The 25,008-nt window shown below is 37.0% G+C and overlaps 1 protein-coding gene across 4 annotated transcripts in view; it reads right to left on the bottom strand.

Annotated features, from left to right (window-relative positions):
• The window catches only part of astn1 (astrotactin 1), a 584,917-nt gene that overhangs the window by 524,367 nt on the left and 35,542 nt on the right, over positions 1 to 25,008 (bottom strand). For all 4 annotated transcript variants that reach the window (XM_042775911.1, XM_042775908.1, XM_042775915.1 and 1 more), the window contains exon 2: positions 22,121 to 22,308. In XM_042775911.1, coding sequence (XP_042631845.1) covers positions 22,121 to 22,308 — 188 coding nt within the window. The remainder of the gene's footprint in view (positions 1 to 22,120; positions 22,309 to 25,008) is intronic.

Below are 25,008 nucleotides of genomic sequence, written 5' to 3'. Positions count from 1 at the left end.
GATTTATTTTTAAAGAAATTAATACTTTGGTTCAGCAAGAATGCATTAAATTGCAAAAGTGACAGTACAGACATTTTTGTTCACAAAAAAAAAACAAAAAAAAAAAAAATCATCTATTTCAAATAAATGTTGGCGATGCTGTGTAAGTTTTGTATTTATCAAAGATTTCGACATGAAAAGTTTTCTACAAAAATATAAGCAGCACTGTTTTAAACAGTTTTATTTCGAAATGTTTCTTGAGCACCAAATCAGACATATTAGAATGAAGGATGACACCTGAAGACTGGAGTAATGACTGCTGGAGTAATGACTGCTAGAACAATCAGCTTTGCCTTCATTGAATCAAGTACTTTTTAAAATGTATTAAAATAGAATGATAGTTTATTTAAATTGTAATACTATTTCACAAATATTACAGAATTTGGTTTATTTGTGCATTTTGATTGTTTTTACTGTATTTTTACAAAATGGTAGTGTAATTTGCAATAAAATTGATTGCTGCAGTTATGTGTAATATAAGTGACTTTGAAATAGTGTATAGGCTAAGCAAGCAGGCTAATCAGCTAGCTACATGACATAAAAAACAACAGAACAACAATATATACCGAACCATGGATGGCAAAACCGGTTACAGGAACAGCTTAACCCCTGATACCCAGACTCACCGTGCAAAACTGCTTTTTGTTGGACAGACGCTGGCGCTGGGTTGGTGGAGGTGTTGTGTGGGAGCAGCGTGGTTTTGCTCAGGTGGTTGCAAGGATACGACAGGACTGGTACGCTTATGAATGTTATCCTTGTACTTGCTCATTAGGGACAGTTTTGTACTATCGCGGCCCTGATAGAAAAAGGTTAAGCAATTAGGGATGAAGAGAGAGGCAGTAATTCAGATGAGTGGCAAAGTATGTCCACGTCCACCAAGGGCATGTGGAGACACTTTTATGTAAACGTCGTAGCAATACAGAAGTACATTCACCAAGTGGTGCTATGTGAAGGTCTTCTTTCAGGGTTATATGTTAACTAAAAGCCCATCTTCACATCCCAGAAGCCATTCAGGATATAGACATTTCCTTCATATCACCACCATTATCGCAATATCGGCCATCCCCCCTGGAGTTAGTAGGCCCCCTTCATAATGAGTTAAAATTTGCACAACCAAAGAACAACTGGCACTGCAGGGTTTTTATTGTATTAGGCAATTACTGTGACAGCATTACATCACCCTCCTGCACAGCATTTAGGGGTCAAAATAATGGCCACTTCAAGGCAAACATCAACATCATTCCACAGACGATAAGGGGTGGCCATTCCAAATTCTTTTGTGTCGAGATCGTGCCAAGTAAGTCTGGCATATACCTCAGGTCTGGCCATGACTTGCCTCTATTCTGACTATAGCAGAGCTTTAAATGGTGCTATGGGTGCCGTGAACCCACGGCCAAATAAGCAGTTTTGCTTAGCAGGAATATATAGCATCATTACTTTATTATTTTTCTGGTAAAAAAATGGCTTTAGCTAGCCAAATAAATGAATATGTCATGTTGATGTGCTGAAAGCTGTTTTGACATAGGCTGGATGCAATTTCTAGAGCACCCATTTACTCTAGGCTTTCTACCGCGAGTCACATATATCGGTGCTGGGCGAGCTCTGCTGCTGACTATTGAGCCTCGAGGTGAAATAAATATTTTCAGGGCCAAAGCAATGTGCAAATGATGTGCTAGCAATGCAATATTAAATCACACAGTTTTAGATAAAAACGTCGTTAAATCAACGATCATGACACATTATTGTGGGAAGAAAAAAAAACTATTTCTGAGGATTTTTGCCTTGGCGTGATTTTTTTACCAGCTATTATTTTATATTATTAATCTTTAAATCAAATGTAGGAAAGCACTTGTACATGCTTAGATCATATTCATTCACTATTGAATTCGAGGCCTGGTTGCCAAGTTGTTTATATATTTTTCCTGATAAATTAGGCTCTGAATCATCTTTCTGGAATTAGGAGGTGAATTAATTTAGTGGAATGCTTTAAAGCATGCTAGCTAAATAAATGAAGGTAACTGTCTGAGGTTTTATTGACACTTTGTAGCCCAAATAAAGCTGGGCATGTTAAAAGGGTATGTCACCAAAAATTAAAATTATATAATTTACTTCCTCTCATGTCATTCTAACGCTAGGCTGACTTCTCTTCATTTAACCCGTCTTGTCTCGAACGGCGTGTTCGTTATCGTAGCGACCACAGTATCGATAAAGGTCGAACCATAGCTTTGTGTGAGAAAAGATCATGATAAAATCATGACATCCACTTACTCTTTGTACGTCCACAAGATATCTTCCAGTGAATCGGTTGATCAGTTTACTATGCCATGAATACTTTCGTCACCCAGTCCTGGTGTGGGTTTTATTTATTTATTTAGTTATTTATTTATTTTTGATGAATTTATTTATTTTTAGGAGCTCCGCAAGCGGGCGGCGGCACATCCCCGCCTCGGCGGTGCTTGAGAGAGATTGCAAATTTTCAACTCACAGTTGGTGGATGTAAAAAACGTTGTTAAATCAACGTTCATGACACACAGGGGAAAAAAAAAAAAAAAACTATTTCTGAAGATTGTTTATTTATTTTATTTTTTAATAGCTATTATTTTATATTATTAATATTTAAATTAAATGTAGAAAGAACTTCAACATGCTTTGATCATATTCATTCACTTTTGAATTCAAGGCCTGGTTGCCAAGTTGTTTATATATCTCTGAAATTAGGCACTTAAATCAAAAACAGCTGATATTAGTAGTGGTTGAAATTAATTCTAGTGAAATGATTAAATGTCCCACGTCTAATCAAAACATGATGTAAGGTTAACTGTACCCTGACGTTTAATTGACATTTGTATAGGCCACAGGAAAAGATTGGGGCTATGATAGTTTAAAGGGTACTGTCAACTCCCAAAATCTAAAGTTATAATATTTACTCCTCTACTCATGTGCATATAACAAGCGTTGTTAAGACTTCTTCTTCATATAACCACAAAAGGAGCGCAGCTTTTTGCTGGTTGCTCTGTAACAGTGTACATTACAGCCACGACTTCGGACCCCTGAAGCGATTCAAGAGGATGTAGAAAGCACCATGAAGAAGGTACATTCATAAAAAGTTGTATTTTAGTATATTGTTGTGGATATATATCCAAATCTTCTGAATAGCCACTACGCTTTGAATGGTGGGAAAAGATGTCAGATAAAATCTATGACATGCCACTCCGCGCTCTGGGGCACACGTCCACAGATCATACACTTCAGTGAATCGTCTTTTCGAGTCCAGGTTGTACTATGCACCATGTGAAATATCTCGTTCGCAGATCATAGCACGATTTTGTCAATTAGTTTTATTTATTTATGTTAGGTTATGTATTGCTGTTAGATTTACATTTAATTTTATTTTTTTTACCAATTGACTAGCTTATATATTCAGCAAAGTGGAATAAAGTACATCGCCTAATGTTACAAAACATTTTCTATTTAAGATAAGTGCGGTGTTTCTTTTGAACTTTCTATTGATCAGTAGATTTAAAGAAAACCCATATATCATGGTTTTTCAAATCAAAAATATTGCGTAGATACAACTGTTTTTCACCAGTGACATGTGTGAATGGTTTCTTGAGGCAAATGCAAGTAAATCATCATATTCGAATGACTTCTGAACGATCGTGACCTGACACGAAAACCCCCCATCCCCTGAGTAACACTGCTGATAATTCAGCTTTTCCATCACATTAAATCAATCTATGTTTAATGCAAGTTAAACTCAATGAATACTAATAAATACACAAAAGCTAGTCTCTCGTACGATTACTAAACTCTATTCAAATTTTTATTTATAAATAATAAGAAAACAAAAACTATTTTTTAAATAATAATCATTTTACAATTTATGGCTATTAAACAAACACTACTGCATTTACTGAACTCCTCACACAAATACAGACTTGGTAGTAAGCAATAACAGCACACAATAAGAATAAAATCAATACGCCATCAAACACTGTACGAACCAAGCCTATAACTTTCAACCAGCTATTGTGCTCATCATCTAAAACAAGTACAAGTGAATCTTAAATAAATCAATGTTAAAATTGACTGATTCACAACAGACCATTGCAACAATATCAACACTTTGAAACAAACGTACTGGGTGATAATGAAATTATATATAATATTTCATATTGTATTAAATTAACTTTTCTTATGATTTAGTTTACGTTTGCTTGTTTGGTTTTCTTACTATCTTCATTGTGACCTAGATCTGCTTTATGCACCATCAAATACGTATCTATTCAAAGATCTCGTGTGCTGATACGGCTACACATACCATCCGACTCGATAGTGTAGATCCATGCATGAGCTTTAGTCCATTAGCAAAAAATGCTTGCAACCCGTTGCAGTGAGTCAGAGCCGTTAGCGTGTGCCACACTGACTAGGTGCCAGTTCTACTACACCAAAAGCTCTCATCTCCTACGACTCTTGGTGAACATCGCACAATTCATGAGCCACAGTTTCGCGATCGCTAGCAGTGTCATGGCTATAGGTGCTGTAAACCAATAACATTACTCGTAAGTCAATCTAAGTAGGTGAGTTTTTTTCTCTCAGTACCCTCTGTCCCCGCACCCACGTGAATTTCTCAAACTTTTCCCCGGGCACCTGTCCACCCGAGCCATCAGCACAGTGGGGATGTAGTGAATCTCATTGGCTTTGCTATCAGCACGCTAGCGTCTTTTCATGCGTACTGGACATTTACTGTGGCTGAGGTACAACGGCGGCCTTTACACCAGCGTCTCACGAGTGTACAGGATCAACACCAAGCCAGGATGGATAACAGAAGAGCAATCATCCAACCACCCCTACCAGACACAGAGAAAATGGGAGGGAGGCACGTCAACATGGGGCAGAGACATGCAAATTTATTCAGAGAATAATCACACACGTTCACAGCTTCAATGTTCTTGGAAAAGGTACAGCCAAAAGATAAAAGGGTTTTTCCAAGAGAACCATAGAGGATTGAAGAAACCTTTGTGCATCTTTTGGCCCCAGTATTAGCTCAAAATCCACAATTAACTATTAATACTAATTCATAATATAATTTCCTCCCAAAATTATATAGAGCATTTAATAATGTTGCTGTCAAACTGATTCAGGTACATTAGGAATCGCTGCAGTCTGCTGAGACATGAATTCACATTTTAGCACTTCCTCCCTGAAGTCAATGGTGGTTTTTTTTTTTCGAAAGTTAACACAACACTGCATCAATATATTTTGACCTATGACATAAAATACATCAGTAATACCCCCTTTTGTTTTTTAAAGCTTTTTACTTGAAAAAGGCAGCTGCTATCAAGTGGCTAAATGGTACTTTCAGAGGTTGTCAGGGTCAACAGCCATCATCACACTGAACAGTTAAACTCATCTACTCACAAGTCAGCGTTTACAGCCTCTTTGTATTTACAATAAAAAAAAAGTGAAAAGTGAAAAAAAAATGTTGTTTTTGCTCACTTCTGACATTGAATAAGTACTTGTAGCTACATGAATAAGTATGTAAAGTACGCTTTACTCCACTACATTTGGCACTGATGACTAATGAAATTACCTGTTTACATTTCACAATGGCACCTAACTTTTTCTGCAGCAGTTTTTATCTGCTACAAAAGAAGCAATAATCACCATCGACTAGGACTTCTTGCCCTTACTCACCCAAACTTGTCAACAAGGTTACTTTACACAAATGAGCAGGTATGTGAACTCCGCAGGCACTGGTGGTCAAAAGTATTCCACTATTTTACTCAAGTCAGAAGTATAGATACTAGGGTTTGTAAAAAGACTTTCTGTCAGCAGTTGAAGTATCAACTCAGGCTTTTTTATACTCAAGTAAAAGTGTAAAAGTACTGGTTTCAAAACTACTTAAAGCATAAAAGTAAAAGTAACGGAAGGAAAAAAAAATCCCATTAAGAACAAAAGCTTAGGGGCCTATTGTGCACTACCCCACCTCCTCAAAAAACATTATTCTAAAGGCCATAGGCCATATATGACTATAATGTTATATTAAAATGTTCATGTTGAAAAATTTGGGATGCACTAGGCTATCTGTTGTTTTCAGTCCGCATATATGCGCCATTGAAAATGAACGCAACTTTAGTACAATGCAAAATGCATTAAAGAACTAGAGATATGATGACTAGTTGCCGCGATAAGAAATAATCGTATAAGGTGCAAGAAAGTCAAACTTCAGACGCATGTCATACAGCTAACGCTTTAATGAAATGGTCTCTAAGATACTACTAACATTAGTGCTGTCAAAATTAATGATTTAATGCAGTGACTTACTCTAAAAAATCAAAATGGAAAAACTTAATTCATAATCCTAATACCTTCTGTGTTGATAGCTTCCCCCATGTAATTTCGCTACATATGCTGCTGCTAGGTCAAGTGTTGTATCATGTCCTACTTAATCACAGACATTGTCCAAGTGCGTCGCGGTCATCAGCAAACGCTAACTTCTTATATGTCAAACGCCTGCGCGTAACCGAATCTATTTAGCAGTACTAGGCTCAATATAATTCGGTGACCAGGATCGGAAGAAGCAAGTCCACAACCATTTGCGATAAATGATCCCGTAGTGAGAAATAATAACTTTTGAAGAACATATTGTATTTTTTGCATAAAATGAACCCCAACACTGGCCTTAGGGTCTCCGTGCTGGAGTGTGGTGTAGTTTGTGTCATGTGCAGGTGGTGGTGATTGGCGTTTGAAACCAATCGAGATTGTCGACACATGTTATATGTATTATATTTGCATCACATCCAACCACAATTAGAGGTCACTTTGTATCCGGATGGCGCGATTTATCTGGTTCGGGATTTTTTTTAGTTTATACTATTTTATTTTTTTTCGAATGATCCCATAGCCCTGGAATCAAAGAAACAAGTGTGAAATGAATTACGCAGTAACAACCTATTTTTAAAATGTAAGGGAGAAAGACTGTACAGCATAATATGCAGTGAACACTGTAAGGAGTATAAGTAAAAATTCAGCTGAAAAAATAATTACTAGCATAAATATAGATATCCCCCCCAAATTCTCTATTAGAAGTCATAGTAATAAAGTATTGTAGTTTTTTTTCACTTAGCACCTCCGGCTCACATGTTTTTTCAATAGTATATGATGAGGAATCTACTCTAACGTGAAGTCGAAACAAAATATCTGCTACATGTGGGTCGCTTTGGCTAAAGCAGCAAGGAGGAACTAATTGAGCCTTTCCTCATAGTTCTCTTCATTCTTAAGAGGCAACAGACATATCTTCAGCTGTTTCAAGTACGTCTAAAGTGTTATCAACCTTAGGCGGTCGTCGAAATGGAATAGATGCACATAAAATGAAAGCCAAAATAGTTTGTATTGAAATTCCATTGGTACCTTAACAAGATTTTTTATTGTCTCAGATTTAGATAATATTTCTATAGATATAGATTATATATAGATATATATATATCTATATCTAGTATATATATGTTTTTTGTGTTTTTTGCTGGCAGAAGAATTAGGCCAAGAAAGTGGCTGGGCCATGTTGTTGTTTACAATGATCAATCTTTGAGCAAAAAAAAAAGGTCAAAACAGAGAATGGTGGTGGAAGGAACCATAGAAGATCTCTGTTTTATTGGCTTCCATACAATCTCTATCAGCGCACCATTCCGATTATTGGACATTTTTTATCTGCTCAGAGCTCGGTTGCATGCTTGACTCGTAACGCTCCGGAGACTTCGTTGTTGAATTCTCATGATATTTTCTTCATTTTAGAGTTCTCAACGACGTGGTCCATCAGGATGCTTTTTTACTCACTCAAACATCCTTAGAAGCGATTAAAAGCAACGAGCCCCCCTGAAAACATGAGAACTTTTTTGAACGACTATAATCCATAAATGACCCAATGGGAAAGAGAACGTGTGAGAAATAGTGGAGACTACTCTTTTTTGTCTCAATCACGATATGGTAAGCACTATTGTCCACAGTGGTTTTGTTTGTTTTTTTTGTTTTTTGCCTTTTCGCTTTTTGCATTTGCTTTAGTCATTCTAAATTTTGTGTTGATCGTTCTTCAGGGACTGCCGTCCTCTCTTTTTTGTGTGCATTTTACTGCTAATGATAAATATAAGGTTACCTATGTTTCCGTGCTGTCATACAATCACTGGTGTCATACAAACACTGTCCTACATCAAACCACTTCAATTGCACTTGTTATTAACGGTCCTTTAGATGTGAAATGGTCTGTAGAGATACTCATGTACATGGTGAAGCTTAAGGCCAGTGACATGTGAAGAAAAATACAAATAACACTACAACATACAAGTCTTGTGACCATTATCAAATAGTCTTCTCACTAGACAGAAATTAGGGGTAACATTAAGCCATTGAAATGAAACTTTGGGCCTTGAGGTCTCCTGCTTCTCTCAACTTGTTTCTCCTGAGACAAAAAAACTCTAACACATCATCACAATTCGTAACACTTACTTTGAAGCTTTAGAAAGAGACTCAACAACTTTACACACTGTGGCCCAGATTCTTTCTCCCTTAGCTAAGAGTACCGCTCTGAATCATCTCAACATTGTTGTCCTTCACCATTAAATGGTTAGAGAAGATGATCTCAACAACCTCAACACACTGTGCTTCCAGATTTTCGCCGTGACGAAGAACCGGAGTCTCTCAAACATATTGTCCACGTCCTCATCAAGCGAACGTGGGAGAAGAGTGAGCGCATACAGGTGGGCACTACACGGGGGGACATGCAAGAGTCGGCTCCGTGTGAGATCCGAGAGAGATCTCGTAGCGACTTATTGTGCATAACATGGTTGAGAGTGAACCAAGGGGTGTACAATGTGCGATAGCTAGAGCGAGGTCGCAAACAGGGGCACCGACGGTTCCTGGCCCAAAACAGTCGCCCAGATGCGGATCCCCTGCGGCACGCACCATAAGATAACCGGGCGGCTATGCCAGTCGGTGCGGCCACACCAAACGGTGGGGTGGTTTCCCCCCCACTCACAGTCCACCAACAAACACTCAAGTCGCACGTCCAGTAGCAATAAGATAACGCTGCAAGCGAGCATCTCAAGCATAGAGTGGGAAGGAAAACCGCAGGCGCGGGGCGTGGGCCAAGCCGGGAGAACTGAGGTTCTCCGAAGCTTTGGAACCGGGTGGAAAAGTAGGACAGCCGTCGCCAACCCAGCGCCAGATGATGTCCTCCCCCACACCCAGTCGCCACCCGGGCCCAGCGCACGGGACCACAACCGCAGAGATCGCACCGCGACGGGACAAACTACTGACAGGAGCATGCCCGGCGAAGCACGCGATGCTCTTAACAGCGGTGAAAGGCAGCAATCAGCCGCCCCGAGAACTCTGACTACTCGAGCTCCGAGCTCCAATCATTAATGCTGCTCATTATAATATCAGGCATAATAGGTCAGTTGCTAACTGATGACGCTATGTGCAATACTGGCGAGCTTAGCAGACATACGCCCTCCACATCAATCTCCTCAGAGAAAGACAGGCATGTCCGTGCCTCTCACCGGGGGAAAGTACCGTGACATCGGGCAGGTTTTCCGAAAAATCCCAAGAGTGGTTGCTGCGGAATCTGCAATTGGTTAATAGAAGACTAGATAGGGAAGTGGGTTGCCCCGCCGTACCATATCGACTGTCCACCGGATCCAACAGCCGAAACCCGCTAAGCACAACCGCCACCCCTGCTTCTCGGGCAAAAAAGTGAGCTGGGACCTCCCGCAGCCGCGCGAATACGCCATTGAAGGCTGCCATCCTCAAAGGAGACCCCTTCTGAAGATTGAAGCAAAGCGGGATACACAAACACTCAGCCATCGAGCAGCCTTCAACATGCCCGACTCGAGATCATGATTACTGCCAGTAGCTTCCAACTCTCAAGAACGCAGCACCAACACACAAACTATGTGTGCTCCCCCTACCCTCTCTTTTTATGCGGCGTGGCATGAAAACCACAGACAGCTGAACGCTGCCGTGCCATCTCACCCAAAACTTGTCTGGACTACGAGCTTGTGACATAATGGAGCTTATCAGTGGACAAACAAATACTAAATAAGACTCCAAACATAGCGACTGTTGTGACACACACAAGAGTCGCTTGCTACGAAAGACGAAGGCAGTTAATTCCCAAAATGGCTTCTTGCCCCCATGCTTATTAAGCCTTCCTGGCTCTGACTCACCCCGCCTATGACGTTTTCGCCCGCCCAGTGGACTGATGTACACACATGATTCAGGGCCGGCCTGTGGTCTAAATGCTGATCAGGCTGGATGCCGCTTCACCAAATGTTCCCCGCTTGATGCACTGCTCGAGTTCCTGTTTGAAGACGGAAACTATTCTTCATTTTACGATCATTCCAGGCTGAGCCAAAACATGTGTTTGTTTTTAGAAAGAAACTGGAACTGCAGTAAATTTGTTTAGTCCGTTGATTGACAAATTAAATCAGCACGGTTTTCTCAAGAGTATTAACAGTTTCAGTTTTTCTGGTATGTGCAGAGTACATAGATGTGCCAACTTACGGGGAAAAATAAAATAAATGCATTGATAATTTCAAAGAGCACCAACGCTGCATATGGAGATACTAGTTTGTCTGTGCCAGTATTTACAGACTAATGACCATGATTAATAACTAATTATTGGTGACGGCGGGGGAGGCGGTGGATAAACCCATTTCCCTCCTTTAAGTCACACCTACCATATGAATATATAATCCTAACATAGCTGCAAAAGTGACTCGCTCTGAATAAAAAACCCTAAACGGCCCAAATGGTGGCCCACATACAGCAAACCAGACAATAGATATTAGTTTTGGGTTATTTTGATTTCCTTTTGGTCCATCACTTTGAATTAGCCAAACAAGCAAAATGTAACTTCACTGCGGAGAAAATTTGAAAAGCTGTATGTTACAAACGGCTTAAAATTAGACCAGCATGGGATAATCTCTTTATGAAGGGAAAAACTCTTAAGACTAAATAAAACAGCCCAGCCTAGCAGCGACGATGGATCTAATCGAATCAGCCAACGGATCTCAAGGATGCTAGTGGGAATTACTGGTAAGCACCATTCTGATAGCAATTTTCATTTACACATTCATGCTGAGCCAAACATTGTTTGTTTAGAACGAACTGGACTGCAGTAAATTGGAGTCATTCTTACCCAAATTATAAGCACTTTCAAAGTAGTACATAAGTTTTTGGTGTGCAGATGTAGAGGGCCCAATTACGGGGGGAAAATAAAAAAAAAATCATTATGAATTCAAAGAGACATGAAAATATGGAGTACTAGTTGTCTGTGCATTTTACAATTATGACAATGATATAACTAATTATTGGGGGGGGGCGGTGGATAACAAGTTCCTCTTTAGTCGCTACAAGACAATATGATTATAATCTACATATGCTGCTAAAAGACTGCTGGATAAAAACCATACCAAAATTGTGGCCCTACATACAGCACCAGATCCAATAGATAAATTAGTTTTGTGTTATTGTGATTTCCTTTGGTTCCATCACTTTGAATTAGCCCAAACAAGCAAAATGTAACTTCACTGCGGATTGAAAATTATGAAAGGCTGCATGTTACAAACGGCGTAAAAATTAGACCAGCTGGGATATCTCTTTATGAAGGGAAAAAACTAGTAAAGACCAAATAAAACATCACAGCCTAGCAGCACGAGGAGACCTAATCGAATTAGCCAACGGATACAAGTGATGCTATTATTGGTGTCGCATTCTTAGCAATTTTAAACAGACGTCCCTGTAAATCATCAGTTCCCAAAACAGATTATATTTTGGAGCATTGTTGTCATTTCCTTGGCAAAAAAAAAAAAAAAAAAAAAAAAAAAAAATATTATATATATATAGATATAATATATATATTATATATATATATATTATATAGAGTTTGTTAATTCAATGAACTCAGATTAACATAGCATGTGGTTGAAAACAACATGATATAGTAGAATTTCAATTTAATTTTTTTTTTTAAATAATTTATTTACATTTAAAATATATTTCCTGACTGAATTTGTATTATTAATGAATAATTTAAATTAATGTTAGTTGTTTAAAAAAAATGTTATGCCTTTTGGTTGTATTTACTAAACTGAACATGAATAAAATTTTGAAGAAAAACTATGCAGAGGATGATGGTTCTGCATTTCTTCATGATAAATCACCTCCTGCTCCACCGGTAAAAAAAACTCAATGCAAAATGTGCGTCACAATCTTTTGTTTAAGAATCTCATTGACTTTTTTTTATTCCCTCTGAAAAAGTATGAGGATGATAAATAACTGTGATTTCTTAGGACCAAAAGTTCTGTTTTTCTTGTTTATTTCTGCATGAGTGTGTGTTTTGTGAAATCAAGGGACAACGGGCCAATATTAATGATGGGGTCATAGTAGGACATTTTTTGCAGATGGGCCTTTATCTGATCTAGGTGGCGTTTGCAGAATAAATGAGAAAGGCAAGATGAAATGCCATTTCCGCTTAAGGGTGCATGTGGGCATAAAACAAGGCATTATCAAGCACTTAAACTCTAAGTGCGTTTAGTGAAGAAGAACCCACAGGCATAAAAGGGATTTACTAAACTGGTCAAGACTCCCATGTTTTATTGTCTTATTTATTACACTTCCTCCATTAAATGCTATTTGGTGCAAATTTCCTCCATCTTTGACATCCATGTACAAGCATGGACAGTCTCCAGAGCAAAAAAAAAAAAAAAAAATTGGAAAGTGTGCATGTATGTCACTGTTATTTTTTCACTGACATATTATTACAATATTTGTTAGATTTTTTAAATAGATTTCCTGCTTTCAATTTTAGTAAGTTTTAGTAATTTTTGTGTTTTTGTCATTTTTATTAGTTTTGTTAAATAATATGTCTACATAGATTTTATTTAGTTTTAGTTTATTTAGTTTTAATTATTTTAGCATATTTCTTATTCTTGATATTTTAGAATTCTTATTCTTCTTGACTTTGAAAATGAGAAATGTTGTCCAGGCAGCCAGAGGCGTGTCTACGTGGTGGCCAGGGGTGGCACCGGCCCCCCCTGAAATTTGGCTGGCCACCCCAGGTGCCCCCCCACCAGATGTCTTGCGATAGACTTGTTTTTAGTAAATTTCTAACTGCATCTGGCAGTGGCGGATCCGGGCATATGTAGCTGCCTAGGGCCGCTTTCTTCTCCTCTTTATACTTAATTTTAGGCGGTTTCTATAGCGTGATAAATGACATATCGAGAGCGCATAATGTTACGTGATCCCACGTAATGCGCGAGCACGAATCTCCACTCGCAAGTGGATTTCCTTCACTCACACAAAACTGGATGTGTGCTTTTAAATATACATTGTTCTTTTATGAATTGGCTCTGCTTTTGCTCAGAGATTATGTGTATGCTCAAACGTTCTTGCATCACTGAAGACCAGAAGCGTTTTTTTTTCTAATTCAGATGAGGAGTAGGCTTATCTCATTAAATGGAAGCAAGCTGATTATAGTCAGCCTTCACTAGTTATTTATTTTATTAATAGCCTACTTATTATAGTTAAGTGCTTAAATTATAAATATGCATTTATTCAATTGTTTTATTAAGTGCATTTGTATTTTTGTTGTTTTTTGTATATAGTTTTGCAATAAAAGCGTATTAACAGGTTCCAGAAATAATCATTGAGGATGCCTTTAAAATTAGCGAGTGTGCTCTACCCAACAAACATGAGACGTCTATACGACGTGCAGATCAAGTCTAAATTGCGTCGGTCGGTCTGGACCATATCTGGACGTCTACTCGATGTGCAAATCCGGTACATATCTGGACGCCAAACTACGACGTCCCTTGGACGTCGATATGAGGTTCAAAATTTGACCGTCGGGCTAAGGATTTTCTTGGACGTCTCTGCAATGTGAAGAACAGGTTCAGGAAATCGACATATAACTTTTTTTTATATATATACATATAAACACAACAAAGCAATCCTTTGATTTCTGATTTAAATATAACATGTACCCTATACTCTTCTGAAACATTTAGGTGTTAAAAATGATGTAATATATAAATGTTTAAAAACATTAAACATTTATATATATAATTACATAATGTGACCATATAAAATCTTACATGGATTTTATTTATGGGTATGTTTTGTGGTATTTTTCACTGGAGCATTGACAGAAACAGCAGTTTACATCTGTATTAGATCTATAAATTAAATATAGTTTAATTAAAGTTATAAGTCTTAATGCCCATTTTCACATATTTTCTCCCCCGTCTATTGCTTTGGTCATCATTGTGTCAATCACTGCTACTTCGAGAGTGAATCCCACATAAATATGCAGATGTCATTCCCGAAACTTTGCAACATGTGTGTGGCTGAAAAACAAAGTTCTACATTTTAAATGGATCATAGACTAGAAAGCTTGCAAAGAGTGTTCATTACCACTAAAAAAGCTGTCACTCTTTGTTTAGTGAGTGTATACACAATGTATTTTATCATACATCGTGCCGCAAACCATAACCCCCCCAATATAATATTACAATTATAATGCAAATATTAGTGCACACATGATTTAGTGCACCATTATCATCACCATCCTTTCTTCTGTGCATGGGTGCAGTGAAGACCACCAAGTGCACTGACGGGAGGTTGTGCATTTAAGAGGATGCATATGTAGTACTAAATATTCATAGACTTTTCATCTTAATGTCCATGTAAACTGCATTAAAAAAAACGGCGAGTTTCAGATTGCAGTGTAACCTGAAATAACTATTCCAGGAGCGTCAACCTCGAGATTCATTTTTCACCACCTTTAACATTGCTTGCCCCTCTTTCCAGCATTCTTAGCCATTGGTTATATTCATGCAGCCTAGAGCCCTTGGGAAGGAGCTCAACACAAAGATATATCATTTTCCTCTTATGGCTGCTAACAGGGCAGAAACTCAAATCTCCAGCAGGTCTGTTTTATAAAAATGGAGTTGAGCTTTCAGGATGTTTACATCTTTGAATCCTGGTCCTGCCTATAAAGATGCACAGTTGGGATGGGACTGGGCAAAACAAGAGGATGTAATGTCTGAAACTATTTCAGAAAGGTCAGCATTTTGGAACTTAGTGTAGCTGTTGAGTTCAGGAAGCAACTTCCTTTTTCAAAATACTTACAATATTATCAATTTTGTCTAAGTAAATAAATCAGCTTCATATAGCCAAAAAAAAAAGTATATAAATGTAGCCTATATGTCATATGTATGTGAAAAAAAAATAGATAAATAGAGTGTGTGTGTGTATATATATAGATAGATAGATAGATAGATAGATAGATAGATAGATAGATAGATAGATAGATAGATAGATAGATAGATAGATAGATAGATAGATATACAGGGTGCGATTTGTGAAAAAAACCTGGGGGGGGGGAGCTTTTGAAAATTTTTATGAAATGTTTTTAATACAATGGAAACTGTATTTAGTGTGATCTCAGTTTAATAAAAACATTGTAGGCCTACGTTAGGCCTATTAATTGTAATGATTTAATGTCTACGGTTATTAAAACAACTAATTATATAGAGAAAGCGAGCAAAGAACACAACAGAGCTTTTTGAAACTCTGAATATCAGTTAAACAATTGCGTTTCAAAGCACTCCAATCGGATCACATATCACGAATCATTTGATTCAGATCGGGACTTCAAAGAGTGTATCGCAAATCATTTGATCAGATCGGGATTTCAAAACGTGTATCGCGAATCATTTGATTCAGATCGGGACGTCAGAGGGGATTTGCGGGATGTTTTAATGTGTGTGTGTGTGTGTGTGTGTGTGTGTGTGTGTGTGTGTGTCAGGATAAAGGAAAGAAGCATGTGTTTCCTTTTACATACCTTTTCCTCTTACATACCTTCAGCTCACAGGGTGTTGGTCAAGTAACTATTTTATTGGGTGCTAGCCAACGTGAACAAAATTGATTTCTGCTTTATTGCTTTAGCTCTTCTTCGTATCCAATTCCGTATCCACCTTAATGACACCTCGCCAGTTTCCTCTGAAACACTATCTCTAATTATTCCCAGAAGAGAGGGAAATTATACAAACATACTTCAGATAGGGGGGGAAAAAGAAAGGAAAAAGAATAGCACTGTTTACCAACCCTTACGAAAAAGAAGTTTATTCAAGTGTGCTATTAGTATACTTATTTTAAACTAAAAATAGGAAAGTATACTTTTAGTTTACTTTTTATGTACTTCTCAGAAATGGGCTTTATGTACTTCTAAGATATATACTTATAATGACAATTAAGTATACTTGACTTATACTTACAAAAAGTCAAAATATACCTGAACTTTACTTAAGTATACTTAATAAAATAAACTTGAAGTATACTACTTTTTGGTAAGGGAAGAGCTACATCAGCACAAGGTGTGATGTGCTATTTTATGGGCGATGGGGAGTAGGAAACAAAGAAAGACTTTAATCACATCGTAAATTCTGGATTTATTAGCTCAGACCAACACACACACTCAAAAAAAAAAAAAGAAAACTGTCTGAGAAATTAACCCAAGGTACAGGTTATTGCCGCAGCAGCAAGGGAAGAAAACCAAAAGAATCAACATGAATCCAAGATGTCACTAAGGGTGTGTTTCTGGTGAAAACGAAATGTGAAATAACAGATGAAGCTTCTTATAATATTGAAAGCGATGAAATCTTATTGTAAAATTACTTGATGAAATAACACAGGAAGCTGAGAATCTTTAAGGATGCATTAGTTTAATCAATACTGTAATTACGTTAGACTCATATATCTTTCAACCACCATTCAATAGATGACGTCTATGGCTTATCAACACACTTAGAGTGTATGCAAGTTCAACTCAATGAGATAGAGACTGTCTTTTTTTTTATAAATACAGTTGCCCCCAAAATATTTGGCCACATATCACACTTAAAAATGTATGAATGTCATTACATTAGATACAGTATAACAAACCGTAGGCAATTACTTTTCAAAGTTGTAAGTATTCTTTCTAATTTATATATACAGTAATAAAATGTAATACTTTTAAATACAATTTATTTATTTTTTTTATTAAAGTTCATATTAAATAATAGCAATATGAAAAATATAGTATAAAAATGCAATGACAGTTGTATTTATGTCTTAAAGGGACAGATAATAAACAAAACATGCTATATAAAAACCATGATATTACCAGTTCATTCCCCTAACAACAGAATGCCACATATACTTTGACACCACAATAAATGCATTGCCTATTTTGAGGGAGCAATAATACAGTCTGTATTTTTTTTTCTTCCCCTAGCTCTGGTTGTTGTTATTAATTTTATGTTTATAAGACAAAAAAAAATATATAAAAATACTGCATCTACTATTGTGCTAAATCTGGGACAAAATACCATCTGTTTCTGTTGCCAATTTGAGGATGGCTGTCAGGTGCTGTGATATAGATGCAATGAGAACTGTGTTACGTGTGATGCCCGTCTTTTCACCCAGCATGTGTAAATCACTGCAAGGGCATGGCATAGCTGAGCTAGCCATCCGCAGAGAGATAAACCACTGGGGAACAAGCTTCAGGCTGGCAAATGGGAGAAACGGGGGTCAGAAAAAGTCTATGGATGTTCAGGCTTGCTGAGTAGTGCAAATTGCAGCTTGTAAAACGGCCAGCTCAGTGGAGGGGGAGGTGTACCTCAAAAAAGCTCCCTGTTGAGAATACCTTGGAGAACATATTAGTACGAAGCGGGTGCAGAACAAGGTGGAAAAATAGCTCACTAAATAGCAGTCCCACAAGTGGCAGCGGAATGCAGTATTTGATTGTAGGTGGGATTTGGTGACTTGTTCATTTGTGGAGACCCCCTGTTGACTCAATTGCTTGTCTATTACAGAAGCCCAATGACAGTGGCAGGAAAGAAGGTAGTTGCTCTTCGACAGCTTGGGTAAGCAAGCCACTGCTGCTTTTAATAGATTACACATTACCCCTAAAGAGAAGAAAAATAAGCTGAAATGAAAAATAAAAAAAATATTTCATTTAGAGCGTGGCCTTTGTGATGGCAGCTGGAGATATGAGACGAAGAATAGATGGTTATGATAGCACAGCACAAATGACAGCACAGCTGGGCTTTCATCAAGGCACATTTGATGAGTGCTTATCCATCCACAAACCTTAAAATATCACGGTGAGACAGCAAGGCTGGCGCTGAAGACCACCGCGCACCACTGAGCTGAGCAAAAGCCCCAGCTGGCCCGAAGACCGCCACGTTATGGCTCACAATAGACATGGATGGGTGACAGGTGTCTACACTGGTGGCTCACTCTCTTTGGGACTGGCATCATTGCCAAGCACTCAAGAAAGTGACATGATTTTAGGGGGTACTAGGTTTAGGAGCTTGCCCTCCGGCCGAGACGAGTCAGAGCCAGAAGGGGATGCAGCGTAGGTACCATCTGTCGCAGAGGCTGCCCGTCGCACCATCAATGAAAAACTCCCACTCTTCTCCCACCTTGCAATAACACAGTCTGAGCTCTGAAGGCTAAGAACAATAAAATGGCAAAATCAAATGGATGCAAAATGTTTTGGGAAAGAAATTTAATTCTGAAGAAGGCTTTTTTTTTTCTTTGCAAATTTAAACACCTTCAATTTGGTTTGTTTTCAAGACTCAAGGTCATCTGATAATTTCACATTCTGCGAGCATCACGCCATGTACAGCAATGCAGCTATGACCTGTTTTGCTCAGATTTTAAAATAGAAATAATCAATCACTTTTCTGCCTTTGAACAATGCCCTGAGAAAATACAGTATCAGAGGGCAATAGAAGCAAATGGTTGAATTTTTTAAATAACAAGGCAAAGATCTCTATCTGCAAATGTTCCAGTTCAAAAATTAATTTGGTCTAACAACAACCTTTATTAGCTTCTACATCATTTCACCCTATACAACCTTAATGTCAGTGGTGTCTCAATCGTGCAGTGATCGCACAATAAATCTTGTTGGTACATCTGTACTCTGAATAATTAAGTAATTAATGACCGGTACCCAATCTTTCATCTGTTTACAGTTCATGGACATCAAAATACAATACATTTGTGTTTAAATATGGTGCTGTCCTTCATGATACGAGCATAATGCCCTGAGAAGAGAAAATTGTTTGGATCCCGTTGCCTTCCTCAATTAGGTTGAATCATCTACTGACTTCCTGCGTCTTGCCCTTAGAATACTAATAACTATCTTTGTGGGGATATCAACGTCAAAGTCTGTGTTTGAGATGGGCGGCATGCAATATTCTTCAGCTTTTGAGGGATCAAGCAGAGTTCGCTCAATAGAGGAGGTTTCCCGGAACTCGGAGGAATCATATTCCGACAGGGATCTTTCAGTAATCAGTGGCTTTGCACAGAGAATCAACTAACCATCCAAAACAACTACCTTACTGCTCTAATGTGCAATTACAGGATTTGAAATTCAAGCAGCAAAGGAAATCCAGCAAAGCCTGGAGCCACCATATGTTCCTTTTACTTTATATAGAAATAATGAGCCATTTGTGCATTTCCTATTAAAATATTTGCATACCAAACACTTCACTTGAATACTGACTTGAACAGCCTATTCATCCAACCTGTGTTCAGAACTCTCCATTCATCTGAGATACACAGCTAGTCACCGCTAACCCTGCCCCCATACAAACCCTACTGCTGTTCAGCATTACAATTTACAAATATGGATTTTCCACTAATTATACTGAGTGTGTTTAAAAGCTTTTAAAATTCTTATGCCCTGAAGAGGCTTCGCTCCAATTGTTCTGAGGGTAACTACTTCTGGGGATGACAGGAGTACAACGATCTGAGAGAGGAGAACCATGAAGCCAGGAGGTGTAACCACTAATTGACTGAATCCGAACAAACGCTATCGTCCTTTCTATCTCACATGTAACTCAAACTTTTCTTATCTACATAATGTTTTCTTCCCTGGCTCAGTCCACACTAAATCTGCACCTACAGAACTACAGATGTTTTTTGTTTTTTTTATTAAGTCAAATTAAAACTATGGAAGCTTGTTTCTGCCACTGGATAAAAAATCAAAACAGTAATTGCAACTTCTTATCTCACAATTCTGACTTTTTTTCTCGCAATTGTGAATTTGCATCCCACAGTTCTGACTTTTTTAATTGCATGATGTAAACTAGGAATTGTGACTTATAGGGCTGACAAAAAAAAAAAATAGAATTTCAAATATTCATCGAAATTTTAAATAAAAATCCACATTCGAATGCATAAACGTTGCATTCAAATTTTTGGTGTGTGTTAAGGAGGCACTTATCAGTGGCACACGAGATGCAATGATGATGCAAGTGTCATTGCATTTTAATGTTATTGTTAGCCTATCCAGTTGAAGCCACTAGATGCAGTGCCGCTGCGTTTTTGATTACAAATATTGTGGGAAAAGAGAACATCAATGCGGAGAAGATCTTGCTTACGTCCAAACTGAAACCAAGCCGTTCACACAGAACGCATATTTCGCGCATTTTCTAGAGGGACATCATATCACCATTGCATTCGCGTCTTGCAAAAGAGAGCCATATGTTTAGAAAGCCATGTAAAGTTAATGCAAGTTCAACTTAAAAAAAAAATTAAATCTCACGATTTAATAAAGTGTTTTTTCCCCTGCACTGCAACTCCTTTTTTTTAAATGAAAAATGTACTCTGTGTGATTGGCTTTTGGCCCTTTGTATTAAACTATGAATACCTACATGATGGTGTTTTATTTATAGTTGTTTAAGCAACTTAATTTCATATAATTGATTTATAAACATTATTTTAAACATTGTGCACTTTTTTTTTCACGGATAGTCATCTTATTTCATGCTCGATGCGCCCTCTTGTGGCCTCTGGAGGAAAGCCAAAAGCTTTTCTTTACCGTAACTGAAATTATGCATTTTAAATTTGAATATAATTCGAATTTTGATAATATTTAAGCACAAAATTAGAATTTAGGTTTTTAGAAATTTTGACAGCCCTAGTGACTTACAATGTCAGAATTGCGTGATATGAACTCGCAAATGTGTTACAATCAGAATTGCGAGAAAAAAACTTTTAGAGAAAAGTTTTTGAGAAAGACAGGCAGAATTCTGAGTTTATATCTCACAATTCTGAAAAAAAAAAAAAAATATGTAAGATATTAACTCAAAACTCCAAGAAAAAAAGTTAATTTTGAGATAAAAAGTCAAAATTATCTTTTTAATTTTTTTTATTCTGTGGCAGAAACGGGCTTCAGTTTAAGACAGATTTAGAAACTTTTTGTTTTCCTCATTTGCTAACAAATTATTTTTAAATATAGACTTTATTATTTTACTCTTGTCCAAGATCCAGAATTTCAATGTTACAATTTTGAAAATCATCATTTAACTACTATGACAATATTAAAATATGATTAATTATATATTTATTGTGTGAAAATGATTTATGCACATTTTTACACAAACTACTGTTCCCGAATTCAATCATTTCCATCACAAATCACAATTCGCATTTAGTGCATAGTGGATTAAAACCAAAACTTAGTGTACTCGGTTACCATGGAGACAACAGTGTCAGGGAAGTGAATTCATGTGATGAATTATGAGAGATCTGATGTGTGAAAAAAAAGAAAAATCTTGTACAGACTGCTTAAATTGTGTGTCTCCAGTCAATCTGTTATTTTCTCAAATTATGCATAAGTGTGAAATTATTATTTAATTGTCAGTATTTAGGATACACAAAATACTAACTATGAAATTAGCCTTACAAAGACAATGGAGTCTGACATATTAATCCAAAATATTTAAAATGTCATTTTCATCACAAAACAAAAGTGAGAGTTTGACCTTTTCCCCCCGCAATTCACAGGGCCAAAAGTGTCCATTTGAAGCAACACCCTTACCCATATCTGGATTTTAAAAGTTTCTGCAATGAATTTTGTTCAAATATAAGGTAGCATTTAATTTTCCTTATTTGACATTTAAAATAAATCAGAATAATTAGTGCAGAAAACATCAAATATTTAGACTAAGTGTGGGTTGCATACCATGACAGAGATGTGCAGGATACGAAGCTCCTCCTCGGCAGAGTCACTAGCGGGGTAAGCGGTGGCCGCCGGGCCAGGCAGGTTCTGACTGCCATCCTGATGGTGGATGTGGAAGAGCAAAGTACCATTTTCCAACCACTGCTGCCTCCAGCGCACCAGTGGGATGTCTTCAGAGTTCCCAGAGATCTCTGCAAATATAAACAAAAGAAAATCAGATTCAGTGAACATTCTGTGTTGCACAGTGGCACAAAAATGGGGTATGCAGTATATGCAGTTCATATGGGCACCATTTTGCCAAAATCTTTCTGTGGAAATCATCTTTAATAAAATGTTATAAATAATCAAAATAAAAAAATAAAAAAAGTCACGTTTCTGAGGAGTCAACTGAGAAGATTCTTAACAAGGATGCACTCCTTTTTTCACTCCTGATGAGTTTGTATCCTTCTATGTACAAGCTAGTTTTGGGGCTTTTAGTCACTGACTTACAGCGGTTGCACCCCTGGTGTTGCATTGAGAAGTGTGTGATGGTTTGCAGGATAAATCAGAAATGCTCATGCCATGCAAATACAGTATATGCAGTATACTGTGACCATACATTATTCATACTGTATCACTCCAGACATTTTAGGAAAAGCAAAGCAAAGCAATTCAGCATTCAAGCTTCACTTTAGAAATAAACATAAAACAGCCTCAAGTCCGGTTAATGGATGCAGAGACAGATGACTTCAGCTTGTCAGAACAAATACACATTAATAGGAATAGTGCTACTGGATGTCACATTAACCAGTGATTTAGGCGGATAAATGATATATAGGCTTTCCTTTCAATCACAGCTTAAAGCAAACTAAACATACGCTCTTGACACTGAATATAGTCTGTTTATAAGTAAGGACAGAGGATTTGGATAAGCCTTGAAAATAAGTAACATGTCATTTTATGATAGTTTATTGAACTATAAGGGTGGGGTCATACACTGGATATGTGTTTAGAATTTTTAATGACTGCTGTAGAATTCTCTTTTTGTTTGTCTGATTTTTTGTTTTGTGTGTTCTTAAGCACTGATGTGTTGCTGAAACAAATGAAAAACAAAGCTTTTGACCTGTGCTGGCTCTTATACATTAGTAATATTTTACACAAAGGGGAGGCAGACATCCCCTTTCAAAATAGTGCTTGCAGACTGCAAATCGAGGAGAACCCCTGACCCACTTTATGAATGTTATAAGCACAGGCACAAGCCAGAGTGACTCTGCACTTCATCAGTAGACGTCATACACAGTCTCAAGGGTCCGGTGTGGTAAGGCACCTTTATTAATGAAACAACACGCATGATACAACAAACAAAAGAATGCTACAGAAATAAATTACTGCTGTTTGCTGGTTTTTTTAACCATGAGCAATTTTACCCCTGTGGACTTTTAGAAAATAAACTCTCTTAAAACACATTTACAAGTTCTTACTACTTTATTTCTCTACCAAAAGTTTTTTTTTTTTTTTTTTTTTTTTTTTGTGGAAGTCATGAACACTTCCAGAACAATATCATGTAATTTCCACAACTATGTATTTAGTTTAATAGCATTCTGTGATGGACGCAATTCCTTTGTTTTGTTAGGTCTGATTTCATATAAGTATATAAATATATAAGTATATAAAATAAATACAATTATATTATATGTTCACAATTTTTATATATTTTACCCTATTACTTTATCAAAGATTTAAAGCATGAATTGCACATACTGTAACTCAAATTTGTTTTGATAAGTTTGATAAGTAGCAAAAAATAATTAATACAGGTTTCCAAGTTCCAAAAGTCTTCCAAAACAACCTTCATATGACAAAAAAAGAAAAAGCTGCAATCTTTAAAAAAAAAAAAAAAAAAACATAAAATTGTCCTCATTCCTACATTCAGCAGGATGCGCTTTTGATTTGAAATCACTTTATTACTTTTATTTTGTATTTTTTTTTGCTGAAAATCATTCTTTCATTAAAATGTGCATAAATAATACAAAATCAAGAACCCAATAGATAAGATGAGAGATTAAATAAGATAAAAATAACTTTAATTAGCTGTTAATCTGATTTAGAATTTAACTATGATCCCGACAGGTCACACATTCCATAAAATAACCTGAAGACTTTCATTTCACACCCTGAATTCTTTCTATTATCAAACAGCTTTAGTTTCATGATGATGCTGTCAGTTCAATCAATTCAACCTATTCAGTGTCATAACAAATTTGTAAAACCAACCAACCACAGAAATGTCAGAGAAATGTGGAGAAAACCACAGTAATGTCAGTGCATCACATTTACTTTGAGCTCTTCTTTAAGAAGAAAACATGCACATGTGAGGGTCACTGCTCCTGGACACAAGTTAAAAACTGCCCCACAGGCCACAAAAACACATTCACAAATCCTGTCAAGTTGGGGGTCAAAATGCCTGTTTTGTTTTTTGTTTTGTTTGTTTTTTTAGCTTTCATTTTACGCAAAAGTGTAGCATTGACATTCAGCTAAACATCTCTTTTTTTGTTCAACAAAAAAAAAAAAAAAAAAGAATGACGGGGCTTTTAAATGATGGAAGACTTTCCATTTTGGGCTAAATTATCTTTTTAATATAGGAATAATGATTTCCAATTACCCATCCATCCTGTGCTGCCCTCTTTTCTCTTACTGTAGTTTGTTCTGCTTAGTTTTGTTTTGTTTTGTTTTGTATGTCCTTTAGTAATGCCACCCATGGATTAATTTATTTTTTGTCATGCAGTCCAAAACGAGCTGTGGATAAGGTGTAAAATTCGGTGTAAAAATAAGAATGACTCATTCCAACTGTTATAGGGAGCCAGACTTTGTTTTGAAACTGTCAGAAAATCTGAAGGCTGAATGTTGATTGT

Source organism: Cyprinus carpio, chromosome A2 (genome assembly GCF_018340385.1).
Source record: "Cyprinus carpio isolate SPL01 chromosome A2, ASM1834038v1, whole genome shotgun sequence".
NCBI lineage: Eukaryota > Metazoa > Chordata > Actinopteri > Cypriniformes > Cyprinidae > Cyprinus > Cyprinus carpio.
The sequence above is the reverse complement of the archived record's forward strand: the minus strand, read 5'-3'. Positions and strand labels throughout refer to the sequence as shown.